This window comes from Danio rerio, chromosome 4 (assembly GCF_049306965.1).
Source record: "Danio rerio strain Tuebingen ecotype United States chromosome 4, GRCz12tu, whole genome shotgun sequence".
Lineage (NCBI taxonomy): Eukaryota > Metazoa > Chordata > Actinopteri > Cypriniformes > Danionidae > Danio > Danio rerio.
The window spans coordinates 7,031,446-7,054,956 of record NC_133179.1 but is presented as its reverse complement, the minus strand read 5'-3'; the positions used below and the strand labels follow the sequence as shown (position 1 = coordinate 7,054,956).

General features: G+C 35.4%; 2 protein-coding genes across 6 annotated transcripts in view; one reads left to right on the top strand and one right to left on the bottom strand.

Moving 5' to 3' along the window:
- Nucleotides 1-867: 867 nt before the first annotated feature.
- ppp1r3aa (protein phosphatase 1, regulatory subunit 3Aa) lies at nt 868-15,420 on the bottom strand. Of its 4 annotated transcripts, none has more exons than XM_068218162.2 (4): nt 14,929-15,420; nt 5,956-6,005; nt 5,783-5,880; nt 868-4,450 (listed from the first exon to the last, which is right to left on the bottom strand). In XM_068218162.2, exons 1-4 carry the CDS (start codon nt 14,991-14,993, stop codon nt 1,052-1,054), a joined length of 3,612 nt encoding a protein of 1,203 aa, XP_068074263.2. In that variant the 5' UTR covers nt 14,994-15,420; the 3' UTR covers nt 868-1,051. The 4 variants fall into 4 exon arrangements, with proteins under 4 accessions (XP_068074263.2, XP_021327171.2, XP_073803021.1 ...); XM_021471496.3 differs by lacking the exon at nt 14,929-15,420 and adding an exon at nt 7,981-8,730; XM_073946920.1 differs by having other exon boundaries at nt 5,783-6,005; nt 14,929-15,106.
- Nucleotides 13,766-23,511, top strand: part of foxp2 (forkhead box P2) — a 147,703-nt gene continuing 137,957 nt past the window's right edge. Inside the window, 1 exon segment of one of the 2 annotated variants that reach the window (NM_001030082.3) lies at nt 13,766-14,051. The gene's annotated coding sequence lies outside the window, so the exon portion shown is untranslated. 2 annotated transcript variants of the gene reach the window in all.

The following is a 23,511-nucleotide window of genomic DNA, read 5'->3' as shown; positions in this document are numbered from 1 at the left end:
GCTTTGTCTCGGTTTATAACCTACGTCTCACAACCAAACACACGCGAGAAGATTGGGAGGTCACATAGAATATATTGTACTACTTAGAGAGAAAGTAGCCTTTAGTGGAATAAAAAAAAATGGCAATTTCTCTTAAACCTTTTTTAATTTTTTGTCTAAGTTGTGCTATTGCTCAGATGACACGTCAAACAGACACCGGTGCTCCCACCAAATTGATACAAATTTTCCTTCACTTCTTGGGTCCAAATAGACTGATAAAAAGCACTGTTAAACTCTCCCCAACCTCCCACTGGCCTGCAGATACCCAAACTAGTGAATGCTGCTCTCTCATTGGCTGTAAGTAATCATCAGTGCTATTTTCAATCAGGACACATTTCACACGGCATGAATTGAATCGCAGTTAGGTCCAGATTTTTAGCATGCCAAATATCCCATGGGTGTCGGCGACTCATTGGCGATTCTCTCAGCTTGCGTCTTTGATTAGTCCATACTGTGTGATTGTTACTCACATGAACGAGCACTGATTTGCCTGTGATTTCAGGCATATGTCTGCGATTTCTCAAAACCTGTCGGCGAGTCAAAATCAAGGCTAAAACCATGCAATCTGAACTCAGCATAAGATGTACACATATGGTTCTTTTAAGAACTGTTTACTAGAAGGTTGTTGTAGGTTCAAAGTAATCACTGTGAAAAACTCAATTATTCAGAAAATAGCACTGTATTGTATATCACTGAGATAGATGTGTTGTCTTTGACACCATAAGGGTTTCTGTTGTTCTATCATTTTATTATATCACAAAATGGGATTAACATTTGGTATAATAATACCAGAGTTAGTTTAGCATTGCATTGAAAGACTGATTGCTTGGGATCAAATAGGACTTTTAATGAGAATACAAGTGAAAGCAACAAAAACAGAAATGCCTCTTAAATCTATTTTCCAAGTTATTTTGGGCCCATAGAATCACGTCATGCCACTTTACATTTTAAAACCATACATCATATTTGTGAAAAAAGTTTTTTTTTTAAAAACATCCTACAGTATATTGTCTCAGTCCACATCAACAGACGCCCCATCCAGACGCTGTTTCATGCCCTGGCTGCACCACCAGCACAGAGAAAACAAATAGAGAGCCAAGCAGGTTGGCATGTCACAAAGATATGTTGTTATGAAGATCACAAACAGAATAGCATACAGTAAAGCCTTGGCCATGTGACCCAGTGAGTTGAACTCCTGCCACCATGAAAACAGCCTGTTGCTACTACCATTGAGGCTTTTCCCAAGCTCAAACTCTTCATCTTGAGAATTGACCTCTCTGTCCTTTATAGATGTTGTCTGAGGGATGTGTTTGGGAAGGTCAGTGCTATCTGTCAGATATGTAACTTTGCTGGTAAGGTCTTCATCTGTGCAATTATCACCGATGGCTCGGGAGTCCTCAATGAGCTCTCGTTTGCTTTCTGAACACATTTCATCCTCTTCACCTCCTTTAGCTGCTTCAATAGTCGTCTCGTTGAGTTGCTCCTTTATTTTAAGTCCTTCATTTGCCTCAAACCGCCTCTCTTCGCTTTTCTGTAGCTCTGAATTGTCTTTGTGAAGATTCTTGTTCATCGTGCATAATTCGTTCTCATTAAACGCCTCGCTCGCGCACGATGAAACACTCTGTATTTCTGCACTGTGATCCATAGTTGTTTCATCTTGTCCTTTTCTACTGCTTTCCGCGTCCTCTTCATGTAGTTCTGTATAAAACCACCTCATTTCCACCTGCTCCTCGCTATCGTCTATATTTATAACCTTCCTCTTTGGAGAAGATCCCTCGGCCTGTCTATTTGTGAGTGGCACGTCTCTGATCCCCGTAAATGTCAGGATGTCTTTGACCGCCCTGTGTGTGTTTTCTTTAACCTTTGAGGTGTCGGAGCTGCCCGTGCATTCTTCAGGTGAGATTCCATCTCCTGCTTCTGAATTCTGAGTCTCTGTGTCATGCGCGATTCCAGTTTCATCCCCTGGGCTCGCCTTGGTCGTGTCTTGACTCAAAAATCCACTTGTGAGCTCATGATGTGGCGTTTGGCAGTCACGAGATGCCTCTAACTCTCTTTCCAGCCTGTCTGGCTCTGATCCCAGAACAGAGCATGGTACTGTAGTGACCCTTGGTTCTTTAACTAACTGGTAATCTACAACTCGATCACTAGAAAGACCTGTGCTCAGATCCTTTCCTTGCTCTGTGGGTTCAGATTTTATGACTTCTATTGCCATCCTGTCAGCAGACCATTGACTATCATTTTTCACAGCTTCTAGTTCCTCCACTGGGACTTCGATTTGGTCCCTTGAAGCTAAAGCAAAGCACGGTACGGTAGTGGCTTTTGATTCTTTTACTAACCGGTAATCCACATCTTGATCTCTAGTAAGACTTGTGCTCAGATTCTTTCCTTTCTCTGTGGGATCAGATTTTATGATTTCAATTGCTCTCCTGTCACCAGACCCTTGAATGTAGCCATTTTCAGCTCCACTATCCTCTATTGGGACATTTTTGTTTCTTAAAGCTAAAAAAGAGCAGGGTATGGCAGTGACACTTGGTTCTTTTACTAACTGGCAATCCACAACAACTTGATCACTCGAAAGAATTGTGCTACGATCCTTTCCTTGCTCTGTAGGATCAGATTTTATGGTTTCTATTGCTCTTCTGTCAGCAGACCATTGACTATATTTTTTCTCATCTCCTTTATTCACCATTGGGACTTCAATTTGGTCCCCTGAAGCTAAAACCGAGCATGGTACGGTAGTGGCGCTTGGTTCTTCACCTAAGTGGTAATTCATAATCTGATCATTAGAAAGACGTGTGATCAAATCCTTTCCTTGCTCTGTGGGATCAGATTTTATGATTTCTATTGCTCTCCTGTCACCAGACCCTAGAATGTAGCCTTTTTCAGCTCCTCCATCCTCTATTGGGACAACATTTTTGTCCCTTGAAGCTAAAAAAGAGCAGGGTATGGCAGTGACGCTTGGTTCTTTTACTAACTGGTAATCCTCGACAACTTGATCACTTGAAAGACTTGTGCTCGGTTGCTTCCCTTGCTCTGTAGGATCAGATGTTATGATTTCTATTGCTCCCCTGTCAGCAGACCATTGACTACATTTTTTCTCAGCTTCTCTATCCTCCATTGGGACTTCAATTTGTTCCCTTGAAGCTAAAACTGAGCATGGTACGATAGTGACGCTTGGTTCTTTTACTAACTGATGATCCACAACTTCATAACTCGAAAGACTCAAGCTCAGATCCTTTCTTTGGTCTGTGGGATCAGATTTTATACTTTCTATTGCTCTCTTGTCATCAGACCATTGACTATTATCTTTCTTAGCTCCTCTATCCTCTATTGGGATCATATTTTTGTCCCTTGAAGCTAAAACAGAGCAGGGTATGGCAGTGACACTTGGTTCTTTCGCTAACTGGTAATCCTCAACAACTTGATCACTCGAAAGACCTGTGCTCAGATTCTTTCCTTGCTCCGTGGGATCAGATTTTATGGTTTCTATTGCTCTCCTGTCAGCAGACCCTTGAATGTAGCCTTTTTCAGCTTCTCTATCCTCCATCGGGACTACAATTTGGTCCCTTGAAGGTAAAACAGAGCAGGGTACGGTAGTGATGCTTGGTTCTTTTGCTAACTGATAATCCACAACTTGATCACTAGAGAGACTCGTACTCAGATCTTTTACTTGCACTGTGGGGTCAGATTTTATGGTTTCTATTGCTCCTCTGTCATCAGTCCCTTGACTATAATCTTTCTCCGCTCCTCTATCTTCCATTGGGACTACAATTTGGTCCCTTGAATCTAAAACAGACCATGGTAGAGTAGTGACCATTGGTTCTTTTACTAACTGGTAATTCACAACTTGATCACTAGAAAGACTTGTGATCGGATCCTTTCCTTGTTGTGTGGCATCAGATTGGATGATATTTGTTGTTCTCCTCTTAGCAGACTCTTGACTGTAATTTTTCCAAGCTTCTCTGTCCTCCAATCCTCCGACTCTGTCCCTTGAAGCTGAAACTTCAGAATGGTCAAGTGACTCTGGAGAAGCACATGCCTGATCCTGCATATCACTGTGAGGGATTGCCGTATCAGAGCCCTTCAGAAAGGCATCAAAACTCAACTCAGCTTGGTGATCTTCAACTTGCTGGCTCTCTGTGTTTGGGGGGTTCACTTGGGGAGGTGTTGTTGAGGTACTCCCCCAGTCTAGAGAAAGCAAAGGAATCTGGTGGTACATTAGTATTGGTGGTGTGTCCATGCCGAATCCCTGTTGGTTGTCGGTTCTGCTTTGTATACTCAGCCTTGGGATGGAGGTTGAACTTTCATCTGTGATGGAATTACATCCCATCTGGGTTTCTGTTGCTTTCTGAGCAAAGTAGCTTTGAACATGTGCCAGACGAGCAGCTTGACGCTTCCTACGACGGTCCACCTGTCAGAAATGCGACAATATGCTGAATAAATATGTTTTTAAAAGAAATTGATCATGTTTTGTTCTGAAATAAAACGCATACCTTTCAATTTACACTCTAAAAATGCTGGGTTGTTGAAACCCAAGTGTAATTGAAATTTAATTAAAAAAATTACCCCAGCATTGAGTTTGTCCATTTTTGACCCACCTTTGGGTTACGACAACCAAGCATTTTTAAAGTGTATCTTAACTAACTACTTCTTATAATTACTTCACCATTGTGAAGCATCTTCCTAGATGATGCAATGGCAGCCATAGTGCACCAGAACACACACCAGACACCGGCTTATTGAAAGGGAAGGAGAGTAATAAAGCAAATTAGTTTATATGGGGATGATTTGGAGCATATGATGGACAGAGCCCAGAAGGCAAACTTGGCCAGGGTCACACCCCTACACTATTTAAGCAACATCCTGGAATTGTTTATTGATCACAGAGAGTCAAGGCCTCGGTTAAATGTCTAATCAACAGGTAGGTTTTTTTTCTGACAGGATAGTGTCCGGATCACTATACTTGGGCACTAGGACCCACACTAGCACCTTTTTCTGCGGCACATTTATCCGCTTTTCCTGGCCTAAGGGTTCTGTTTACTTGACTTTTGCATTTCATACCAGTTCACTCCAGTTAGTACAAAATGATTTTGTTTTCTACAGTGGTGCTGATAATGAAACTTTTTGGAGTGCAATACAAATGCGTCAAGTCAATGTTGTTTTTGGGATTCCTCTTTAATTCTGACATTTACTTCACTAAACAAGAAAATAATAATAATACTAATTAAATAGCGCAATTCTGCCAAGTCAGCCATGGATAAACTTGCAGCCTGACAACAGAGTGGCACACCAGTCCAGCAGAGTTCAACACGATTGTCTAACACTGCCTAGAATTCCATGTCACGAATGGTTTGTAATTGTGCCAAACCATCCCAGGCTCATGTAGAAATATAACTGGAACTGAAGAGTTTGGCACACTGGTGGAATAGCAGTTCTAGTTTTCCCAGGAGGGCGCCCATACTAACTATCCCCAACCCTGCTTAGCTTCAACCAAATGAGAGCTGCAGATTAATAGTTGCACAGCACATTACATTGTTTATTGTCAACTTTTATTTTACCAAACATGTAGCCTTCTTCTAATAACGCCCGTACATATTGAACTGCCAGTACAACCTGCTGGTGTGTGGTTGCACTGTGACTATCCCATATCTTGTGTGTACACATATAAAGAGTGCTATGTAAATTATTCAATCATGCTCTAAAGATTTCTCCTAAATATCCTCCTTTTGTCCATTGACCCTACCAGGGTTTTGCAGCAGTCCTTAAGGGATTTGCAGGAAGTGATCCCTGCTTCTTCTTCTGTTTTGTTCCTATTGCGCCCAACCTTGGCTGTGGCTTGCTCTGTGAAATACACAATCAAACTCAGTATCTTGTCATCAGACTCCTTACATCCAGATCTCCACATAAGAAACTCGCCTGGGATTCCTCCACTCGCCTCTGCAGCTGTCGCTTCTGTGTAGTTTTTACTGTAAATATACAGCAGGGTTTCAGTCATACACACCAGCCATGTTCAAGCATACAGTCTCCTGTCAGAAGTCTTCATTTGATGATCACAGAAATATGCTACTGGTCTACACATAAACAAATGTTAAATGTTTAACCTTGGTGTGCTTATATCGTGTCCAAGGCTGTGTTGCCCGAGTTTCACACTTTAACACTTGATGACAGTTGTCAAAGGCATCCATAAAATGTCCTTCATATTTATGATAAGTGTCATCTCATGATTGTTTTTAGCCCATTATTAAGTACTCAGTTTGTGTAAAAATGTAAGGAATATCATTGAATAAAGTGCAAATATTTTATGGTTTATGTTCAATGTTTGTACAGTAAAATTTTCTGTCTTTCAATAGATATAATACAGCATATGAAAGACTTAGATTGTTGACCAAACAAATGGTACTAATTGGATTTGCATTGTAAACCTTACATTTAACAAAATTTCATTTTAATGCTAATATTTAATTACTACTCTCAAAAAAGACGTTTGCTGTTTGTTCAACTACTGATTATGAGCTGAAACAACACAATTATTGACTTTTGTTTTGCGACAATTCAATTGTTTTATGTTCCATCCACTCAATTAGTTCAATTAGTTCCCTCATGTTATCCCAAAGCATTTTTACAGAACATTCTCTCAAAATCATTCCTCATAATTACACAGATTTATAATAATAATAATAATAATAATAATAATAATAATAATTTATATTATTATTATTATTATTATTATTATTATTATTATTATTATTATTATTATTATTATTTATTAATGCATTTATTTATTTATTTTACTGGGTATTCCACAGATTTTTATTATTATTATTATTATTATTTATTTATTTATTTATTTAATAATGAATTTATTTATTTATTTTACTGGGTATTTTACAGATTTATTCATATTTTTTTATTTTTTTTATTTATTTTACAAGGTATTCCACAGATTATTCTTCTTATTATTAGTGTTATTATTTATTTATTTTTTTTCTTTACAAAGTTCTGTGTGGATCTAGCAAAAAAATATCTGTCTGACTTTGGTCATAATGATTGAGTGCCATGATGGTCTAACTTCAATGCTAAGTTTTTAATAACTACACTCAAAAAAAGACATTTGCTGTTTGTTCAAACTACTTGAATTTAATTTAAAATGAGCTAAACCAACACAATTACTGATTTTTTGTGACAACTCTATTGTTTTATGTTCAATTCACTTAAATCTTTCAAAATAATGCATTCAATTAATTCCTTAATGTTGTCCCAAAGCATTTTTACAGGGTATCCTCTCAAAATCAGTCCTCGAAATTCCACAGATTTATTTATTTATTTATTTATTTATTTTTTTTTTATTTATTTATTCATCTGTCTGTCTACACAGAAAGAGCTAAGAAAAATCTGTCCGGCCCTGCTCATGATTATTAAATGCCATGACAGCCTAATTTTAATGCTGTTTGTTCAAACTACTTATTTAAAATGAGCTGAAATAACACAATTCTCCTTTTTGTTTTGTGACAGCTCCATTGTTTTTGTTCACTCTACTTAAATCTCTAAAATCTAATAAGTTCAATTAATTCATTCTTGATGTCCCAAAGCATTTTACAGGGTATTCTCTTAAAATCCTTCCTCATAATTCCACAGATTATCAAACATAAAATTATAAAAATTATTCAATAATATTTATTTATTTATTTATTTATTTATTTATTTATTTATTTATTTATTTATTTATTTATTTGTTTATTTATTCTGTGCAGAAATAGCAAAAAAAAAAAAAAACTGTCTGGCCCTGGTCATGATTACACCCCCTTCTAAGTGTCACTTAATATATGTTTTTAAAAGGGCTGTGTACCTAATCTCCAACCGAACCTAAATCCCTAACCCTTCAGTAAGTGCAAATAAACAAGATAATTCCAAGCATGGGTTTGCTTTTGCAGGGTTTCCCACCTGTTTGCTTTAAGGCAGCTCCTGATACCTTTATGCAGACCCTCCTCTACCTTCTCCTTTTCAATCTCCTTCTCATTTTCCCTTGGGTGCTCTTTAAAATTGCTCCTTCGTCTTTGATAGCAGAACATGATGTAGTTTGTCCCTCCATTGCTGGCCCAGAAGGTCCCAACAGCGCTCTCGTACCGCAGACAGAACTCAACACGCAGCCCTTCGACCGGGAATGGAGGCATCAAATTGAGGTGAAAACAAAAGCAGTCGGTTTGGCCATCACTGGACCCGGGCACATACTCCGCCATCAGCTCAAAGTGACTCTGCCAGCCGTCCAGTGTAACACGGACATAAACTGATTTGTGGAAGCATAAGTTAAGCACTCGGACGATTCCTCGGATTGTAGTGGATCCAGGGAGCAGCTCAAACCGCTCCAACTCCAACTTCTGCTGCTGAAGTTTCGCCTCCATATCCAGGATCAAATCTGCAATGGTGAACAAACATGAGATGTAGTATTCCCCACCCTCCGACGAGTCCCGGTTGTCATATTCCTTCACTGAAACCAAGTCCAAACCAAATGCATCCGCAAATGAAACCTTCCTTCGTAGGGCTATCAATGGAGGCTCCGGTTCCTCCTCTTCAGATTCATCCTCTGCAACCTGCTCCATCTTGTCCTCCTGGTTTTTCATGATCCAGTCCTTGCAGTTTGGAGGCTCCAGGTTGCAGGTTGTCTCTTCCACAGACATGCTGCTGGTTTAGGCTGAACATTAGTAGCCAATTCACTCGCAACGTGACTCGGCAGGGAGCATCGGGTTACGGCTGAACATTGTGTGGTTGCCAGGCTTAAATATAGCTGGCTACTGAACTATGCTTGTCTTCCTGGTCACTAGTGTGTGATGGACGTGGGCTGCTTTGATCCGTTCATGTCGTCTGGTGAACTTTTCTGACCCTGGAGATAGCATTTATATATATAGTTGTGGGCAAAAATATTAGCCCCCCTCCTGTGAAATACTCATTTATTTATTTACTGGGATATTTAATGGCACAAGAACATTTTCACAGTGTTTCCAATAATGTTTGTTGTCTTCTGGAGAAAGTTTACTTGTTTTAAACATCAAAAGTAAATCCAAGGCACTCAAAAAACGTGGAAAGAATATTTAAATCCACATTTTTAGAGTGCCTTGGGCTTACTTTTGCCGTTTATTCTGACGAATTCCTCACCCAAAGAACTCAGACACATTAATTAAGTTACCCCTGAGCACTTTTTGTTTTATTTTGGCTAGAATAAAAACATTTTTAAAGAATTTAAGGTCAATGTTATTACCCTATCTTATGCTATTTTCTTTTTTTCAAAAAGCTGCAAAGCAAAACTTGGTTCTTCAATGCCTTGCCTGATTACCCTAACTTGCTTTATTAGTCCATATGTTCATTTTTACTTGTGTTGTCAGGAGACTATAGTTCATTTATATATGTGATATAGCAAAATGAAGAAATCGGTGACATGTTATCACTAAAATTCTTCTTATAGTGGATTAAAACACAACATAAAGTAAAGAAGCTGCTGTTGTGAGTCAGTTCAGGCTTGATGAATCTGTTTGACTGCAAACACTACACTTGTAGGCCTCATGGTGGCGCAGTGGGCAGCACGATCGCCTCACAGCAAGAAGGTCGCTGGTTTGAGCCTCAGCTGGGTCAGTTGGCACTTCTGTGTGGAGTTTGCATGTTCTCCCCGTGTTCGTGTGGGTTTCCTCCTGGTGCTCCAGTTTCCCTCACAGTCCAAAGACATGCGCTATAGGTGAATAAAGTAAGCTAAATTGTCTGTAGTGTGAATGCAAGAGCGTGTGGGTGTTTCCCGGTGATGGGTTGCTGTTGAAAGGGCATTCGCTGCGTAAAACATATGCTGGATAAGTTGGCAGTTCATTCCACTGTGGTGACCCCTGATTAATAAAGGAACTAAGCCAAAAAGAAAACGAATGAATGAATGAATGAATGAATGAATGAATGATTGAATGAATGAATGAATGAATGAATGAATGAATGAATGAATGACTGCACTTGTAACCCAATCATAACCCAGTGTTAGGTCAAATATGGACAAACCTAATGCTAATGCTAACTTTAGATTTTAAGAATTAATTTTTCCCATTCAAATTAAAGGTACCCTGAGATGATTTGAAATGTGCATCTTTTATTTAATCTTTGACGTAATCTCAGCTGAAACATGAAGAGAGGGTGGGACATAGCTCCTACCCTTGAAAAAAAAGCAGCCAATAGCATTTCGTTTTTACCACAGCTCTGCCAGTGAAATTGTTTGCGATCAAATGAAATGCAAATGAGAAACGTTTTGAAGGGGGCGGGGCATGTCAGATACTAGAGAGCATTTCATTGGTCAAGATTTCTGGCAAATTTAAAAAAAAAGATTAGTGATTCATTAGGTGGTAGTGACAAACTGCAAGCTTTGGATGTTTATATCAGGTTTATATAGTTAAACATGATTTTTAAAATTTGTTTTGGAGCACATTATGTTATAAATATTCTTAAAATGTTTTATTAAATTTGATAAGATGTTAGTTAGTTAGTTAGTTAGTTAGTTAGTTAGTTAGTTAGTTAGTTAGTTAGTTAGTTAGCTGGTTGGTTGGTTGGTTGGTTGGTTGGTTGGTTGGTTGGTTGGTTAGTTAGTTAGTTAGTTAGTTAGTTAGTTAGTTAGTTAGTTAGTTAGTTAGTTAGTTAGTTAGTTAGTTAACCAACAAACAAACCATCTACCTAACTAACTTCCTAATTTATGAACTAACAAATTAATTAGTCGTTTGTTGTTGGTTGGTTGATTATTTGTTAGTTCATTAATTAGTTAGTTAGTTAGTTAGTTAGTTAGTTAGTTAGTTAGTTAGTTAGTTAGTTAGTTAGTTAGTTAGTTAGTAAATGATAAGTAGAAATGGTCATGCCCAACTGAGCCTGGTTTCTCTAAAGGTTTTTTTTTCTTCACTTTCATCAATTAGTGAAGTTTGTTCCTTGCTGCTGTTGACACTGGCTTGCATGGTTTGGGACTTGTGGAGCTGCGCATTGATGAATTGCTTACTCTCTGCAGTGAAAATTAACACAGACTGAACTAAACTTCAACTCTGAAAACTGGACTGACACAGTTTCAGTTTTTCAGTTTCAGACACAGTTTTACTTTGACACAAGCTACATTGTACAAACGCTAAGGAAATAAAAATGAATTGAATTGAACTGAACTTAATTTCTTTTCTAATTTTTAAATTTTCTAATACCTATATTTATACTTACACTTCATTTAACATATACACATACTTTTCACCTATTTAAACAGCAGATGAACTACATTTTTATATAATAGTTCAACTGTTAAAAGCTGTTAGTTACTAGTTAATTAGTTAAAGTTATTAGTAACTAATAAAGTTAAGGTTACTAAAAACCTTAACTTTTCTGAATTTGATTGTAATGCAAAAATGTGCACCTTTTGTAAAATAATAACTATTGATAACTTTAATTGAATGGAATATTTCAGATGTGTGCACAAATGTGTTCTGTTTTGTTTTGCTTTAATATTTGACCGTTGTGGGCTTTAAAATAACCGATATTTTGTGGCGTATTGATATGGAACTGTAATGCGGTCAAGATCTGTCTGGAACTCCTTTAGCTGTGCATTTATCTGAAAATGACTGCGTACAGTAGGCTACCTTAGTTATTCATCAGCCAAACAGAATCAAGCATATAACTCTGTAGTAAAACAACTGATAATGGGAGAAACGTTGTGAGAAATGTTGAGAATATGATGATATATGAATACTTGTGAGATTGACTGCAATATAGGTGGTTCTCTCACATAACAACACAGGTTTTGTTGCTGATTATAGAAACATTAGGTGTCTTTAAGGGATAGTTCACACAAAAATAAAAATAACCTAATTGTTTATTCCCCTTCTTGTGGTTTAAAGCCTTTATGAGTCTCTTTTTCTTCTGTACACAAAAGCTGTTATTTTAAAGAATGCTGGTTGCTGACACCCATTGGCATCCATAGTAGAGGAAAATACTATGGAGGTCTACAGGTGCCAGCACGACAAGATTATCAAAAAATAAATGAATAAACGTAATACAATATATACTTCAAAACTAAAAATAAACATTTTTTACCTAATGTATACATTTCCATTATTATTATTATTATTATTATTATTATTATTATTATTATTATTATTATTGTTGTTGTTGTTGTTGTTGTTGTTGTTGTTGTTGTGTTTTAACCTTTTGGTGAAGTCCAGAATTGTTTTAGTATTATATTTTAGTGCATTATCTTCATTGTACACAAGATGGCAGTGTCTCATCAAAATTGTATGCACGTTCGCTGTCTCATTGACAAATAAGTGTAGATTGTTCATATCCCAATAGGTGGCAGCAAACCCCTATATTTCATGCCATGACCCGTTTCCCAAAATCATCTTCTTTTTCTTAGTTTCCTATAAAAAATGCACACGTTTCTCATTCATTTCTTCGTGACAAACACCACAATTTTATTATTTTTTAATTCTGGATTAAAATATTTATTTAAATAGCAGGCTTTAAGATACATAGCATATATTTTAAACATAGGTGAACATCAAAACGCATCAAATATGTTCTTTCTGATCAATGAAAAAAGTCTCTGCGGATATCTGACGGATATTTGTTATCAGATTTGAAAAGTGTTAAAATGTTCACATAAAACCATGTCAAAATCTTCAATATTGACTCATTTATATATGCATTTTTATAAGTGTTGATTTAATGTAAAATATATATTCCTATCTTTTTTTAAAACTATCATTATGTTAAAGCAGACGGTGCTTGCTTGGAAAATAAAATAAAGACTATTAATTCAGTCACAGACTGTGATAATTAAATCACAAAAAGCAAGACATTTCATATCAATCTTTGATCTGAAATCTCCTTTATTAATATCAATATTTCAAGGCAGTGGCACACACACACACACAGACAGTACACACACGATGCATAACTCACTATACAGTATAACCTTCAATTGTTTTGCAATTAAAACATAAATGGGGAAAACGCACACAAGCAAATATTGTTACAGTAGCAGATCATCATTAAAATGACTAATATATCATCAAAATCAATAATAAAAGTACTGATGATTTAATTTCGAGGTTCATTTCAGTGAACTGCGAGTGTGTGAGGTGTTTAAGAATGCTGATTAATTTAATATAAAGTAAAATTTAATAAATGTGTTAAAATAAACATTGAATTAAGTTGATTTCGAATTATGGAAAAATAAAATAAAGCAACACCAAACATTTGACCCCATCTCTGTTATTCTGAACATCCTTCCACTTCGCTCGTCTTCAGATTTGTATAAACTATTTAAAAGTACAACGTTATTTATTTGTTATTCGTGTAAACAAACACAATACTTATTCCCTTTATTCATTTAATCACGAGTATAATTTCGGATTTCGCCATATCAATAAATAACAGTAGCATAACAATACAAATATGTCATAATCAAAATAAAAATGACTTCAGACTCGTACACACATCTCTCCAGCGAATGAAACCGGCTTGTCTTTCTTGATTTGGGTGTGTTTTGCAATGGCAATAAACAAAAACAAACTCCGTTAACTTTTAATGACTGCATTGTTTACCCAGCAGGTGGACACGACGTCACGTGGGGTCGCAGTACGCTAAAAAATAACAACATGCACGTCCGCGTAAGTGCCTCCCCGCATTGTAATAAGCTAGTCCTCCCCACCACCACCAAACTCGGCCGATACATTGCGATGTATTGAATCAAGATACAAAAAAACAAGCCGCCGCTTCGCGTTGCGCGTCATGCAAGCGCATTCAAACAGGAGTCGGTGTTACTCGGGCGTTTTTTTTTTTTACTGTTGCATCGGTAATAACAGCAGCACACACTGACTGAAGACAGCAGCGTCTCTGCACTCCGAGCGGAGGAATATCAACAGCGCGTGTTGTGCGTTTGTTTTCAGCGCTTTTTAAAAACACTCCGACTCGTAAACACGCAAAACTTTGCATCCCCGAAGGAGATACATTGACTTCTTTTGGTGAGTTTTCACGTTTATGGCTTTTTTATGCACTCGGCGTCTGAGTTTGAGTGCACTTAGAAGTTGCAGATGGCTTATTTAGTGCTTTATTTGTTGTTTTGACAGCGAGGTGTGTTGTTTGAGAGTTGCCGAGGACTCATAAATCCTCATAATCAATATTTACATCAAGTGACAGTTTGGGAGGATTTCATTTATGCGAGTGAATAATGCGGATTCACTTTTGTTGTGTTTGCATAGCTGTTTTATTTGAGTAAATTTGGGGTGATTTAAACACGCGATTTGTTATTGTTATTATATACTGTAGTAATAGCAAATAATAACACAATTAATGTCTGTTTTAACACTAGTGATTTTAGCCTGAGTCATGAAATGTAAATATGCACGATTCATTATTAGTATTATTACTCAAATTTCAAGGCGTTTGCATCTCTGTACAGTTACAGATTTCATATTTCAAGACCGTTTTCAAAGTTTTATTTATTTTAATGCAATTTTGGGTATTTATTATCATGTATGGAATTTTAGATTTGCCCTGTTTTTAATTTTGCAAGAAATTTAGATTTTTAACCATGATGTCTATATATCTATATCTCTATTGTAACTATATATATATATATATATATATATATATATATATATATATATATATATATATATATACACATACATACATACATATATGCGCATTTGAAATAAAAATTCTAAAATGCATAAATATTAAAAATAATAAATATGTCCTAAATATGTTTGCATTTAGTAATTCATATAATAAATAAATAAATAAATGAATATTATTTCTGATTTTTATTATCATTGTTTTTATTATTATTATTATTATTATTATTATTATTATTATCAAGGGTAACATTAATCTTACCGTGGTTGCTTGCTCCATTCCCATAATCCGGGGTGAATTCTTCCTAGCTTTAGAGCTGCTCGCATGCAGGAGCAGTGAGTGTCAGGACAGGAAGGCTGATGTATTGGAGTGTTAATGGACAGCTCTCCTCTTAAGCCTCAGCCACATCTACTGCCAGTGCACTTTCAGTGGCTTCAAGGGATGTGGGACTAAATCAATAGGGTAGGTGATCTTTGTCTTTTTTTTTTTTCTTTAAATACAAGGTGTATAGTATTACAGCTCCCATTATGGCAGTGATTAGCTATGAGATTTTTTTTTTTCCCCTGGTGTTGGTTGCAGGAGCACCTCAGTTTCACTCCGGCAGCTGTGCAGGTGAAGTGCAGGTGTGCATCATGCTGCTTCATCACTCAACGCCGTGGCTCTTCAAAGAGGCCGCGATAGCAGTAGTAAAAATTTTCACACACACGCGAACACACTTTGCTCTGTAACGTGAAGCCCGGCCCTTTGTTAGCCCCACGCAGTTCTTCCCAGGTGATTTTAATTAGCACTGTTTCAACGAGCAGTGTTTGGAGCGTGATGTTTCACGTACGACACACTGAGGGAGGGAAGGAGGGAGGCACGGCTGACCTGCGACAGGAAAGAGGGGCCTAATTTCCAAGTATCCCAATGTTTTTTTGTAGTCGCAGCCTGATTACGGCATTCATCATGGGATGGGGTGTGTGCACGCTCTGCTTTGCATTAAAAAAAAAACCTTTTGAGATGAATGCATGTGCGTCAAGTAAAATAAAATCATTTGTCTGAGTTATGATAGCACTGCAAGTTGAACACTGTGTAATGTGGGTGGGACCGTTTCATTGTTAGACATCTCAAGTTACTCTTTTTAATTATTTCATATTGAATCTTGAAGTCAGTGCTGATGACAAAAAAATAATAAAGGCAACCTCAGAAAGACAAAGGTTAGCTCATGTGACAGCAATGAGCAGTGTGAATAGTTATAGGTCATGCTTTTATTCATATGCTTTTATTAGGGGGAAATGTTTTATTGTTGGCAATCGCTAAAGTTAATCTTTCACTTTTCCATATTGCAATCACTATTGACCAGCCAAAACTGTTTTAGGGGGTTTTAAGAAAGGCAAACAACCTTAAAAAGCATAGATTAGATGTGTTTAATGTTAACATTGTACAAGTGATGCATTAACCCATGTGTTGAATTCTTGTAGGTTATGCTTTTGTTCATATTGAAAGAAATGTTGGGTACACTGGTATTGCATCTTTCAGTAATTGCTAAAAGCAACAATGACAAAGCTAACTAAACTATTTTAGGGCTTAAGAATAAAAATAAAAAGTTGTCTTTGACATTACAATAAGATGTAACATACACTCAAAAAAAGCTGTGTTTTTGCTCGTTTAAACTACTTGATTAAAATGAGCTGAAACAACACAATTGGGACAACTTAATGTTTTTATGTTCAATCCACATTAATTTGTTAAAAGTGTTAAGTTAACTTAATCGATTTGTGTTGGGTCCACATTACTGAATTGTGTGGAACCCTGCATTTTTGACAGTGTGCATGACTTTGTGTTAAATATGTTTGTAGTGCTTTTCCTCATTACTTTTTTCCATGTAATTGGAAGGTTTCATTGTTTGTTACTATATTTATTATTTATGTGGCATCTGCTAGTCATTTGCCATCAACATAAAAAAAAAGAAAGAAAAAAAATAAATAAATAAATAAATAAATGAAAAAGGTTAGTTCTAGTTCACATTACAGTGTTAGGTGATGTTTTGCCCTATGCATTGATACTTGTAGTAAATTATTTCATATTGAACTCATCACTGATTAAAAGACCACCAAAAATGATTATACAGACTTATACGAAGAAAAAAAACACCCCTGAAAGGAAGACGTTAGAGCTTGTTTACATTATTGTTCAGCAACATATAAACCCATTGTTAGCATTTCTAAAATTTAATTTATTGTCTTGCTGTCAGCAATGACAAAAATGTCACCAAAACACTTTTAGGAAGGTTTATTATGTAAGATTCTTTGTTGTATGATTGCATTAATATGTGATGTTCAGTATGTGTTCAATACTTTAGTTTATGGATTATTCTTTAGTTTATGTAGCGTTGTAGTTTATACCTGCATTCATATTTATGTTGCTAGAAAAAATAAAATAAAAAATAAATATATATATATATATATATATATATATATATATATATATATATATATATATAGAGAGAGAGAGAGAGAGAGAGAGAGAGAGATAGATAGATAGATATAGATATAGATATAGATAGATATAGATATAAAATAAAATACCAGCAAATCAATTCCAGAAAGTCAAAGATTTGTTCATGCATGTTAAGCGACTTCTTACTCCATGTGTTTGATACTTGTAGTAATTTTTCTGTCGATTTATATTATATCCAGCAAATGCCACTTTAATATTACAGTTATTAGAGTCGCATTACCCCAATGCTTGTAGATTATGCCTTTATTCATGGAGAAAGAAATATTCAAAAAATGTAAAAACAAAGCAAATCTGTTTTCAGGTTGTTTCCAGAGGTAAAATAATAAATCTGAAGTGATTGTTAGGTCGCGATCATGTTAAAAAGCAACTTATTGCCCGGTATTGCCCTGGATTTACATTCATGTTGGTGGAAACCAAAAATAAATCTATAAATATATTAAAATACCAGCAAATCAAGAAAGTCAAAGATTTGTTTTCATTCACATTACTACTGTACGTTAAGTGACTTCTTACTCCATGTGTTTGATACTTGTAGTAATTTTTCTGTCGATTTATATTATATCCTGCAAATGCCACTTTCACGTTACAGTAATTAGTAAATCATTACTCCAATACTTGTAGATTATGCCTTTATTCATAGAGAGAATTTAAAAACAAAGCACAACTGTTTTCAGGGTGTTTCTAGAGGAAAAATAATAAATCTGAAGTGATGGTTAGATCGCGTTCATGTTAAAAAGCAACTTATTGCCTGGTATGATTAGTACTTGTAGTTATACTTGTTTTTTTTCAGTCATTCATATTGCTTAATCATAAAAAAATAAGCAATAATTTCACTAAACCAGTTTTATAGTGTACACATTATGACAATAAGCAGCATTACTTGTTATGCCTGTATTCAGATTTGGAGTAATGTAATTATGACCGTTTCATTGTTTAAAATCACAAGATGAATTCATAATTTCATTTTCAATGAATTCAGATTTCATCTTCCAGTCACCACTGTATAGAAATGCCTCATTTAGAGAGTGTTAAGAAACAAAAGCATCCTCAGAAACTCAGAGGTTACTTCTTGTTCACGTTACAGCAGCAACATTCCTTACTACGCCTATATTCAGATTTGGAGTAATGTAATTATGACCATTTTATTGTTTGAAATCACAAGATGAATTCATAATTTCTCTTTCAATTATTTCAGATTGCGTCCGCCAGTACCACTGTCCGGAAATGCAACATTTAGAGAGTGTAAAGAGACAAAAAAGACCCCAGAGGTTACTTGTTCACATTACAGCAGCAACTTTCCTACAGTATATCCAGAATTTATAATGTAATTATGACCTTGTCATCGTTTCAAATCACAAAATGAATTAATATTTTCTCTTTCAATTATTTCAGATTCATCTTCCAGTCACCACTGTCCAAAAATGGCACATTTAGAAAGCGTTAAGAGACAAAAGCAACCCCAGAGGTTACTTGTTCACGTTACAGCAGCAACATTACTGGTTACTGTGGTCACACTTTACAATAAGGTTCATTAGTTAATGTTAATTAATGCATTTACTAACATGAACAAACAATAAACCATACATTTACTACTGTATTTGTTCATGTTAGTTAACGTTAGTTAATGAAAATACAGTAGTTCATTATTAGTTTGTTAACTCATGGTGCGTTAACTAATGTTAGCAAGCATGGACTTGGATCTTAATAATGCATTAGTAAATGTTCAATTATGATTAATAAATGCTGTACATGCGTTGTTCATGATTAGTTCATGTTAGTTAATGCATTAACTAATGAACCTTATTGTAAAGTGTTACCGTTACTGTATGCCTATAGTCAGATTTGGAGTAATGTAATCCTGACCCTTTCATAGTTTCAAATCACAAGATTTAGTAGTAAAATCATTTTCAAGTATTTCAGATTGCATCTTCCAGTCACCACTGTCCAAAAATGGCACATTTAGAGAGTGTTAAGAATCAAAAGCAAACCCAGAGGTTACTTGTTCATGTTACAGCAGCAACATTACTTGCTATGCCTATATTCAGATTTGGAGTAATGTAATTATGACCTTTGTATTGTCTGAAATCACAAGAGTGATTTGTAATATTACTTTGAAGTATTTCAGATTGCATCTGCCAGTACCACTGTCCAAAAGCACACATTTAGAGAGTGTTAAGAGACAAACACAACCCCTAGAAAGGCAGAGGTTACTTCTTGTTCACATTACAGCAGCAACATTTCTTGTAGCTGATGGTATTATTCATAATGACAGTAATATACAGTAAGTGTGACAATTCCACTGTTAGAAATCACACAATTTCTCTTTCATTTATTTCATATTGCATCTGCCAGTCACCACCGCAAAAAAAGGCACATTTTGGGTGTGTTAAAAAACAAAAACGACCTCAGAGAGGCAAAGGTTAGCACCCGTCACCGCCATAAGCGACGTATTACCCCGTGTGTGCTTTAATATACGTCTCTAAACAGGGTCATAAAACTCTAATGGCAATTAAGCCGGAAAGCCTTCTGTTTGCATCCATGTTAACTTCACAGAAAACGTTTCCATGGCTACCTCCATGCACGTTAAGGCAACCAGAGGTGATCAAGTCTCTTTTTTTTTTCAATTTCTTTTTTCCCTCCTCCTTTTTTTTTTTTTTTCTCTCGCAAGAGTGGAATTTGTGTTGACAGTTCTGGCCTTTAATGGCACTTTGGTGCGGCGTGAAAGTATTTGTTTACCGGGATCATATGCTGCTAGCTGTCAGCCTCGCAGAGATTGACTTCTCCAGATAAAAGACTGTATTACATGCTTAAGAGGTCTTATGTGCTGTAATTACCCACATCACCCTAATGACGTTTGCTGTGCTTCAGTAACTAAGACGCCGAGTGCAAGGTCACCTCTTAGAAATCCACAAATGCTTTTTTTGTTGTATTAAAATCATTTTTTTTGTGTCTTTGTGGATTTTTATGATGCTTATTTAAATGCTTAATGCATTGACTGATATGTTTCTGAGGTTGTGACACTTTAGACCTTTGCACGGTCTGTTTGATAACTGAGAACTGCGTTTCTTCTGCTTTAAACATGGTGTATAATCCCCAATTCTAGTCTTTTAACTGTGACGGCGCTCTTTCACATGAACCATATCACATGACCTTTATGGAGAGGTATTAAATCAGCCATAAGCATCTTATCTTGGAGTACAAATGCCCTTGAAATTATTAATTGTACTGATAATATCAGCGCTGATATGTTTTGTCATACGTTTCTGTGCATTTTGAAGGCATGACAGGGTCTTGTTGGCCGAGAGCACTGATTTATTGAGCTTTTTAGATGTAAAGGGGCATCATTTGTAGTAAACGGCAAGGTCAGATCCGCTCGGACCAAACTTGCCTGTGGCCTGTGACGAGTGTGCAAACAGATTTGATGCTAGCTTTTGTGATGCTAAATTGTGTATGCTTTTATTTTAGCATCTATTTAGCATCACAAATTAAATAATTACTTTTGCACAAATGCCGCCAACATGCAACCACGGTCAAGATTTCCTCTTTGAAAAACATATGTTATCAGAATGAGAAATGTGATTTCTGTACTGAGAGTGTACTTTGATGGAGGTTTTTAAAAATGTATCCCCAGGAATAATTCAAATAAATTTATTGATAATCTTTCAGTTCATCTCTGTTTTTATTGATGCATATTAGTTAGAGAGGTACTGTATTAAATACACAGAATAACAACACATCAACTGTTTCAATCTATTAGCAGACAACTAAATGAGTTTACATTTTCTTTCTCGCTGAATCCAACACTGAAATGATTTATTTTTGCATCAAAAACAATATTTAGGGAAAAACACACACAATAATAATAATAATAATATAATAATAATAAGATAAATAAAATAATAAGATAAATAAAATAACATTATAGATAAAATTTACACAAATTAGGCTACACAGCAATACAGACAAATACCTAAATACAAATATGCAAAAGATACAGCAGTAAAAAAATAATAATTATAAAAAGAAGAAAAAAGAAAGAAAATAAAACATTAATATCCATATTTTCTCTGTGCTCTCCATTTATGACTAAGCCAGGGAAAGGGAAATATGTATTGATAATATTTTAATTGATAATATTTTGTTATTGATCATTAGTGTCTGTCGTGTAGATCATAGCAAGCATTTATTACTATGCATATATATATATATATATATATATATATATATATATATATATATATATATATATATATATATACATACTGTATTTCCATTTGCAGTATATTACTGCATATCACCACATATCGGACTGAAAAATCAAATCTAACAATTTCTTATTGAATTATGATGTTGTTATAATTATGCATTTTTTTAATCTATATTAATCTTGCCATAAACTGTTGATGTGGCAATAAATAAACGGACAGACAAGCCAACTTATGCACAAATAAAGTGCTCATTAAAAAAGAAAGAAAGAAAGAAAATGAAACATTAATATCCATATTTTCTCTGTGCTTTCCATTTATAACTAAGCCAGGGGCAGGGAAAATAGGTATTGAGAATATTTTAATTACAAATTTTTTGTTATTGATCATTAGCGCATGTGTCTGTCATGAAGATCATGGCAAACTTACATTACTTTGGATATGTATATCTCTAAATCTTTTTTCATGTGTAGTATACTACTGCATATCACCACATATCGGACAGAAAAATCATATATAGTAATTTCTTATTAAATTATGACTTTATTATTATTACGCTATAAGTTTTTGCCTATAGTAGTATTGCCATAAATTGTTGATGTAGCAATAAATAAACAGACAAACAAGCCAATTTATGCACAAATAAAGTGCTCATTTAAAATGGTTTCTTATAAAAGAAGCCAACAAGCAAGATCATTGATAATTATTATGCTCATACATAAATCTTTAAAACATACATGCTGTCAGTACAGTAATATCCAACACTGACCTTCCAAGTGCAATCTCTGAGGACGATTCTGTTAGCATGGGGAAAAAAAACTGTTTATTTGAGACACGTTGTGGAAAAACAGAGGATTTGTGACAGTAACGTCTCCTGACAGGCGTATTAGGCTGCAGAAAGAGCATCGGGCCTGAGGCTGCGGGCATATGGTGCTGCCTTCTGCTGGCATTGCTCTAGAACAAGTTGCAACACTGTGGCAGGGTCACGACGGGCTCAGGTTTGTTCCTCCTGCCCTCTCTAAATAATAACAGGGCAAATTAATGCTCCCTTTGTCTCTGACAAGGGCACAGCAGATATTTTTAGTTTGCCTCTTTGGCCTGAATTGTTGTTTTCAAGCATTTTTGTTCATGTTGTTGTTGAGTTAATGTGTTTGACCTTCATCCTTCTCTATTGTTTTAAAGGTACAGATGATTTCTGCATTTGACATTTAATGATATTTGAATGGCTAAATATTTCTTTTGGACCTGCTACACAAATTATGTTTTCTGGGGTAATGTGTTTGTGAATATGAACCAAAGTATTATTTTGAGCCCATGTCAATTTGTAGACTTGTTTTTCTGGTATTATTTTCTGGGATTTCAAAAAATATATTGTTTTTAATAACCATGGATATCTATTTTTGCATAGCATACACACTTGCATATAACGGTATCACAGATTACAGCCCCATGAGACTTAAGTCTATAACACATTTAAAAGCTAATGTAAAAAGCACAAATATCTGAGCTTTATAAAACGTACAAGCCCGTTCCCTCTAATATGTCTATCATAAATATTGTAGAAAACATTCATTAAGCATGAGCATGACAATGATTCAATGGTGTCCTAAATATTCAAGAATGATACACTGCAAAATTGGCAGTGTTATTTTTACTCTGAATGAGTGTTCATGTTGTCCCAAAGAGTTAAAATAACACTCATAAAAGAGTTACTTGTACAACACTTAACTGAGTAATATTTAATTGAGTTATACATAATTGAGTTATATTTACACCCTATCAAGTTAAAAAAAATTTCTCTCTGTTCTACACTTCTGGGAATTGTTTGTTCATTGACTCTAGAGTGAAGAGTTTAAAATTCCACACTCGAACAGAGAGAATTTAACTCCAATTTTTTTTCTCCAGTGTTTAACTCTGAATTTTTTAAACTCTAGTGTTAGTGTATAGTAAACATTACAATGCCCCTGAAAAAAATCACAAGTTCAATATTATTAATGACTTTTTATTAACAAAACATGTTAATATTTGACAGCCAGCACTTCACATTTACACTTTTAAAGCTTTTATGCCAAAATGCATATTAAAAATGCTGTGAGTTTTTTTGTTTCATTAATATGTGTGATCAATTTCTGTTAATACA

Excerpts from the sequence above, each read along its gene's own strand:
- ppp1r3aa (XM_073946919.1), bottom strand. The coding sequence starts at position 8,714 with ATGTCTGTGGAAGAGACAACCTGCAACCTGGAGCCTCCAAACTGCAAG. Across the intron at positions 6,006-7,980 it reads AGCTGCCTTAAAGCAAACAG|TAAAAACTACACAGAAGCGA; the intron begins GTGGGAAACCCT and ends GTATATTTACAG. Across the intron at positions 4,451-5,782 it reads AGGACTGCTGCAAAACCCTG|GTGGACCGTCGTAGGAAGCG; the intron begins GTAGGGTCAATG and ends CATTTCTGACAG.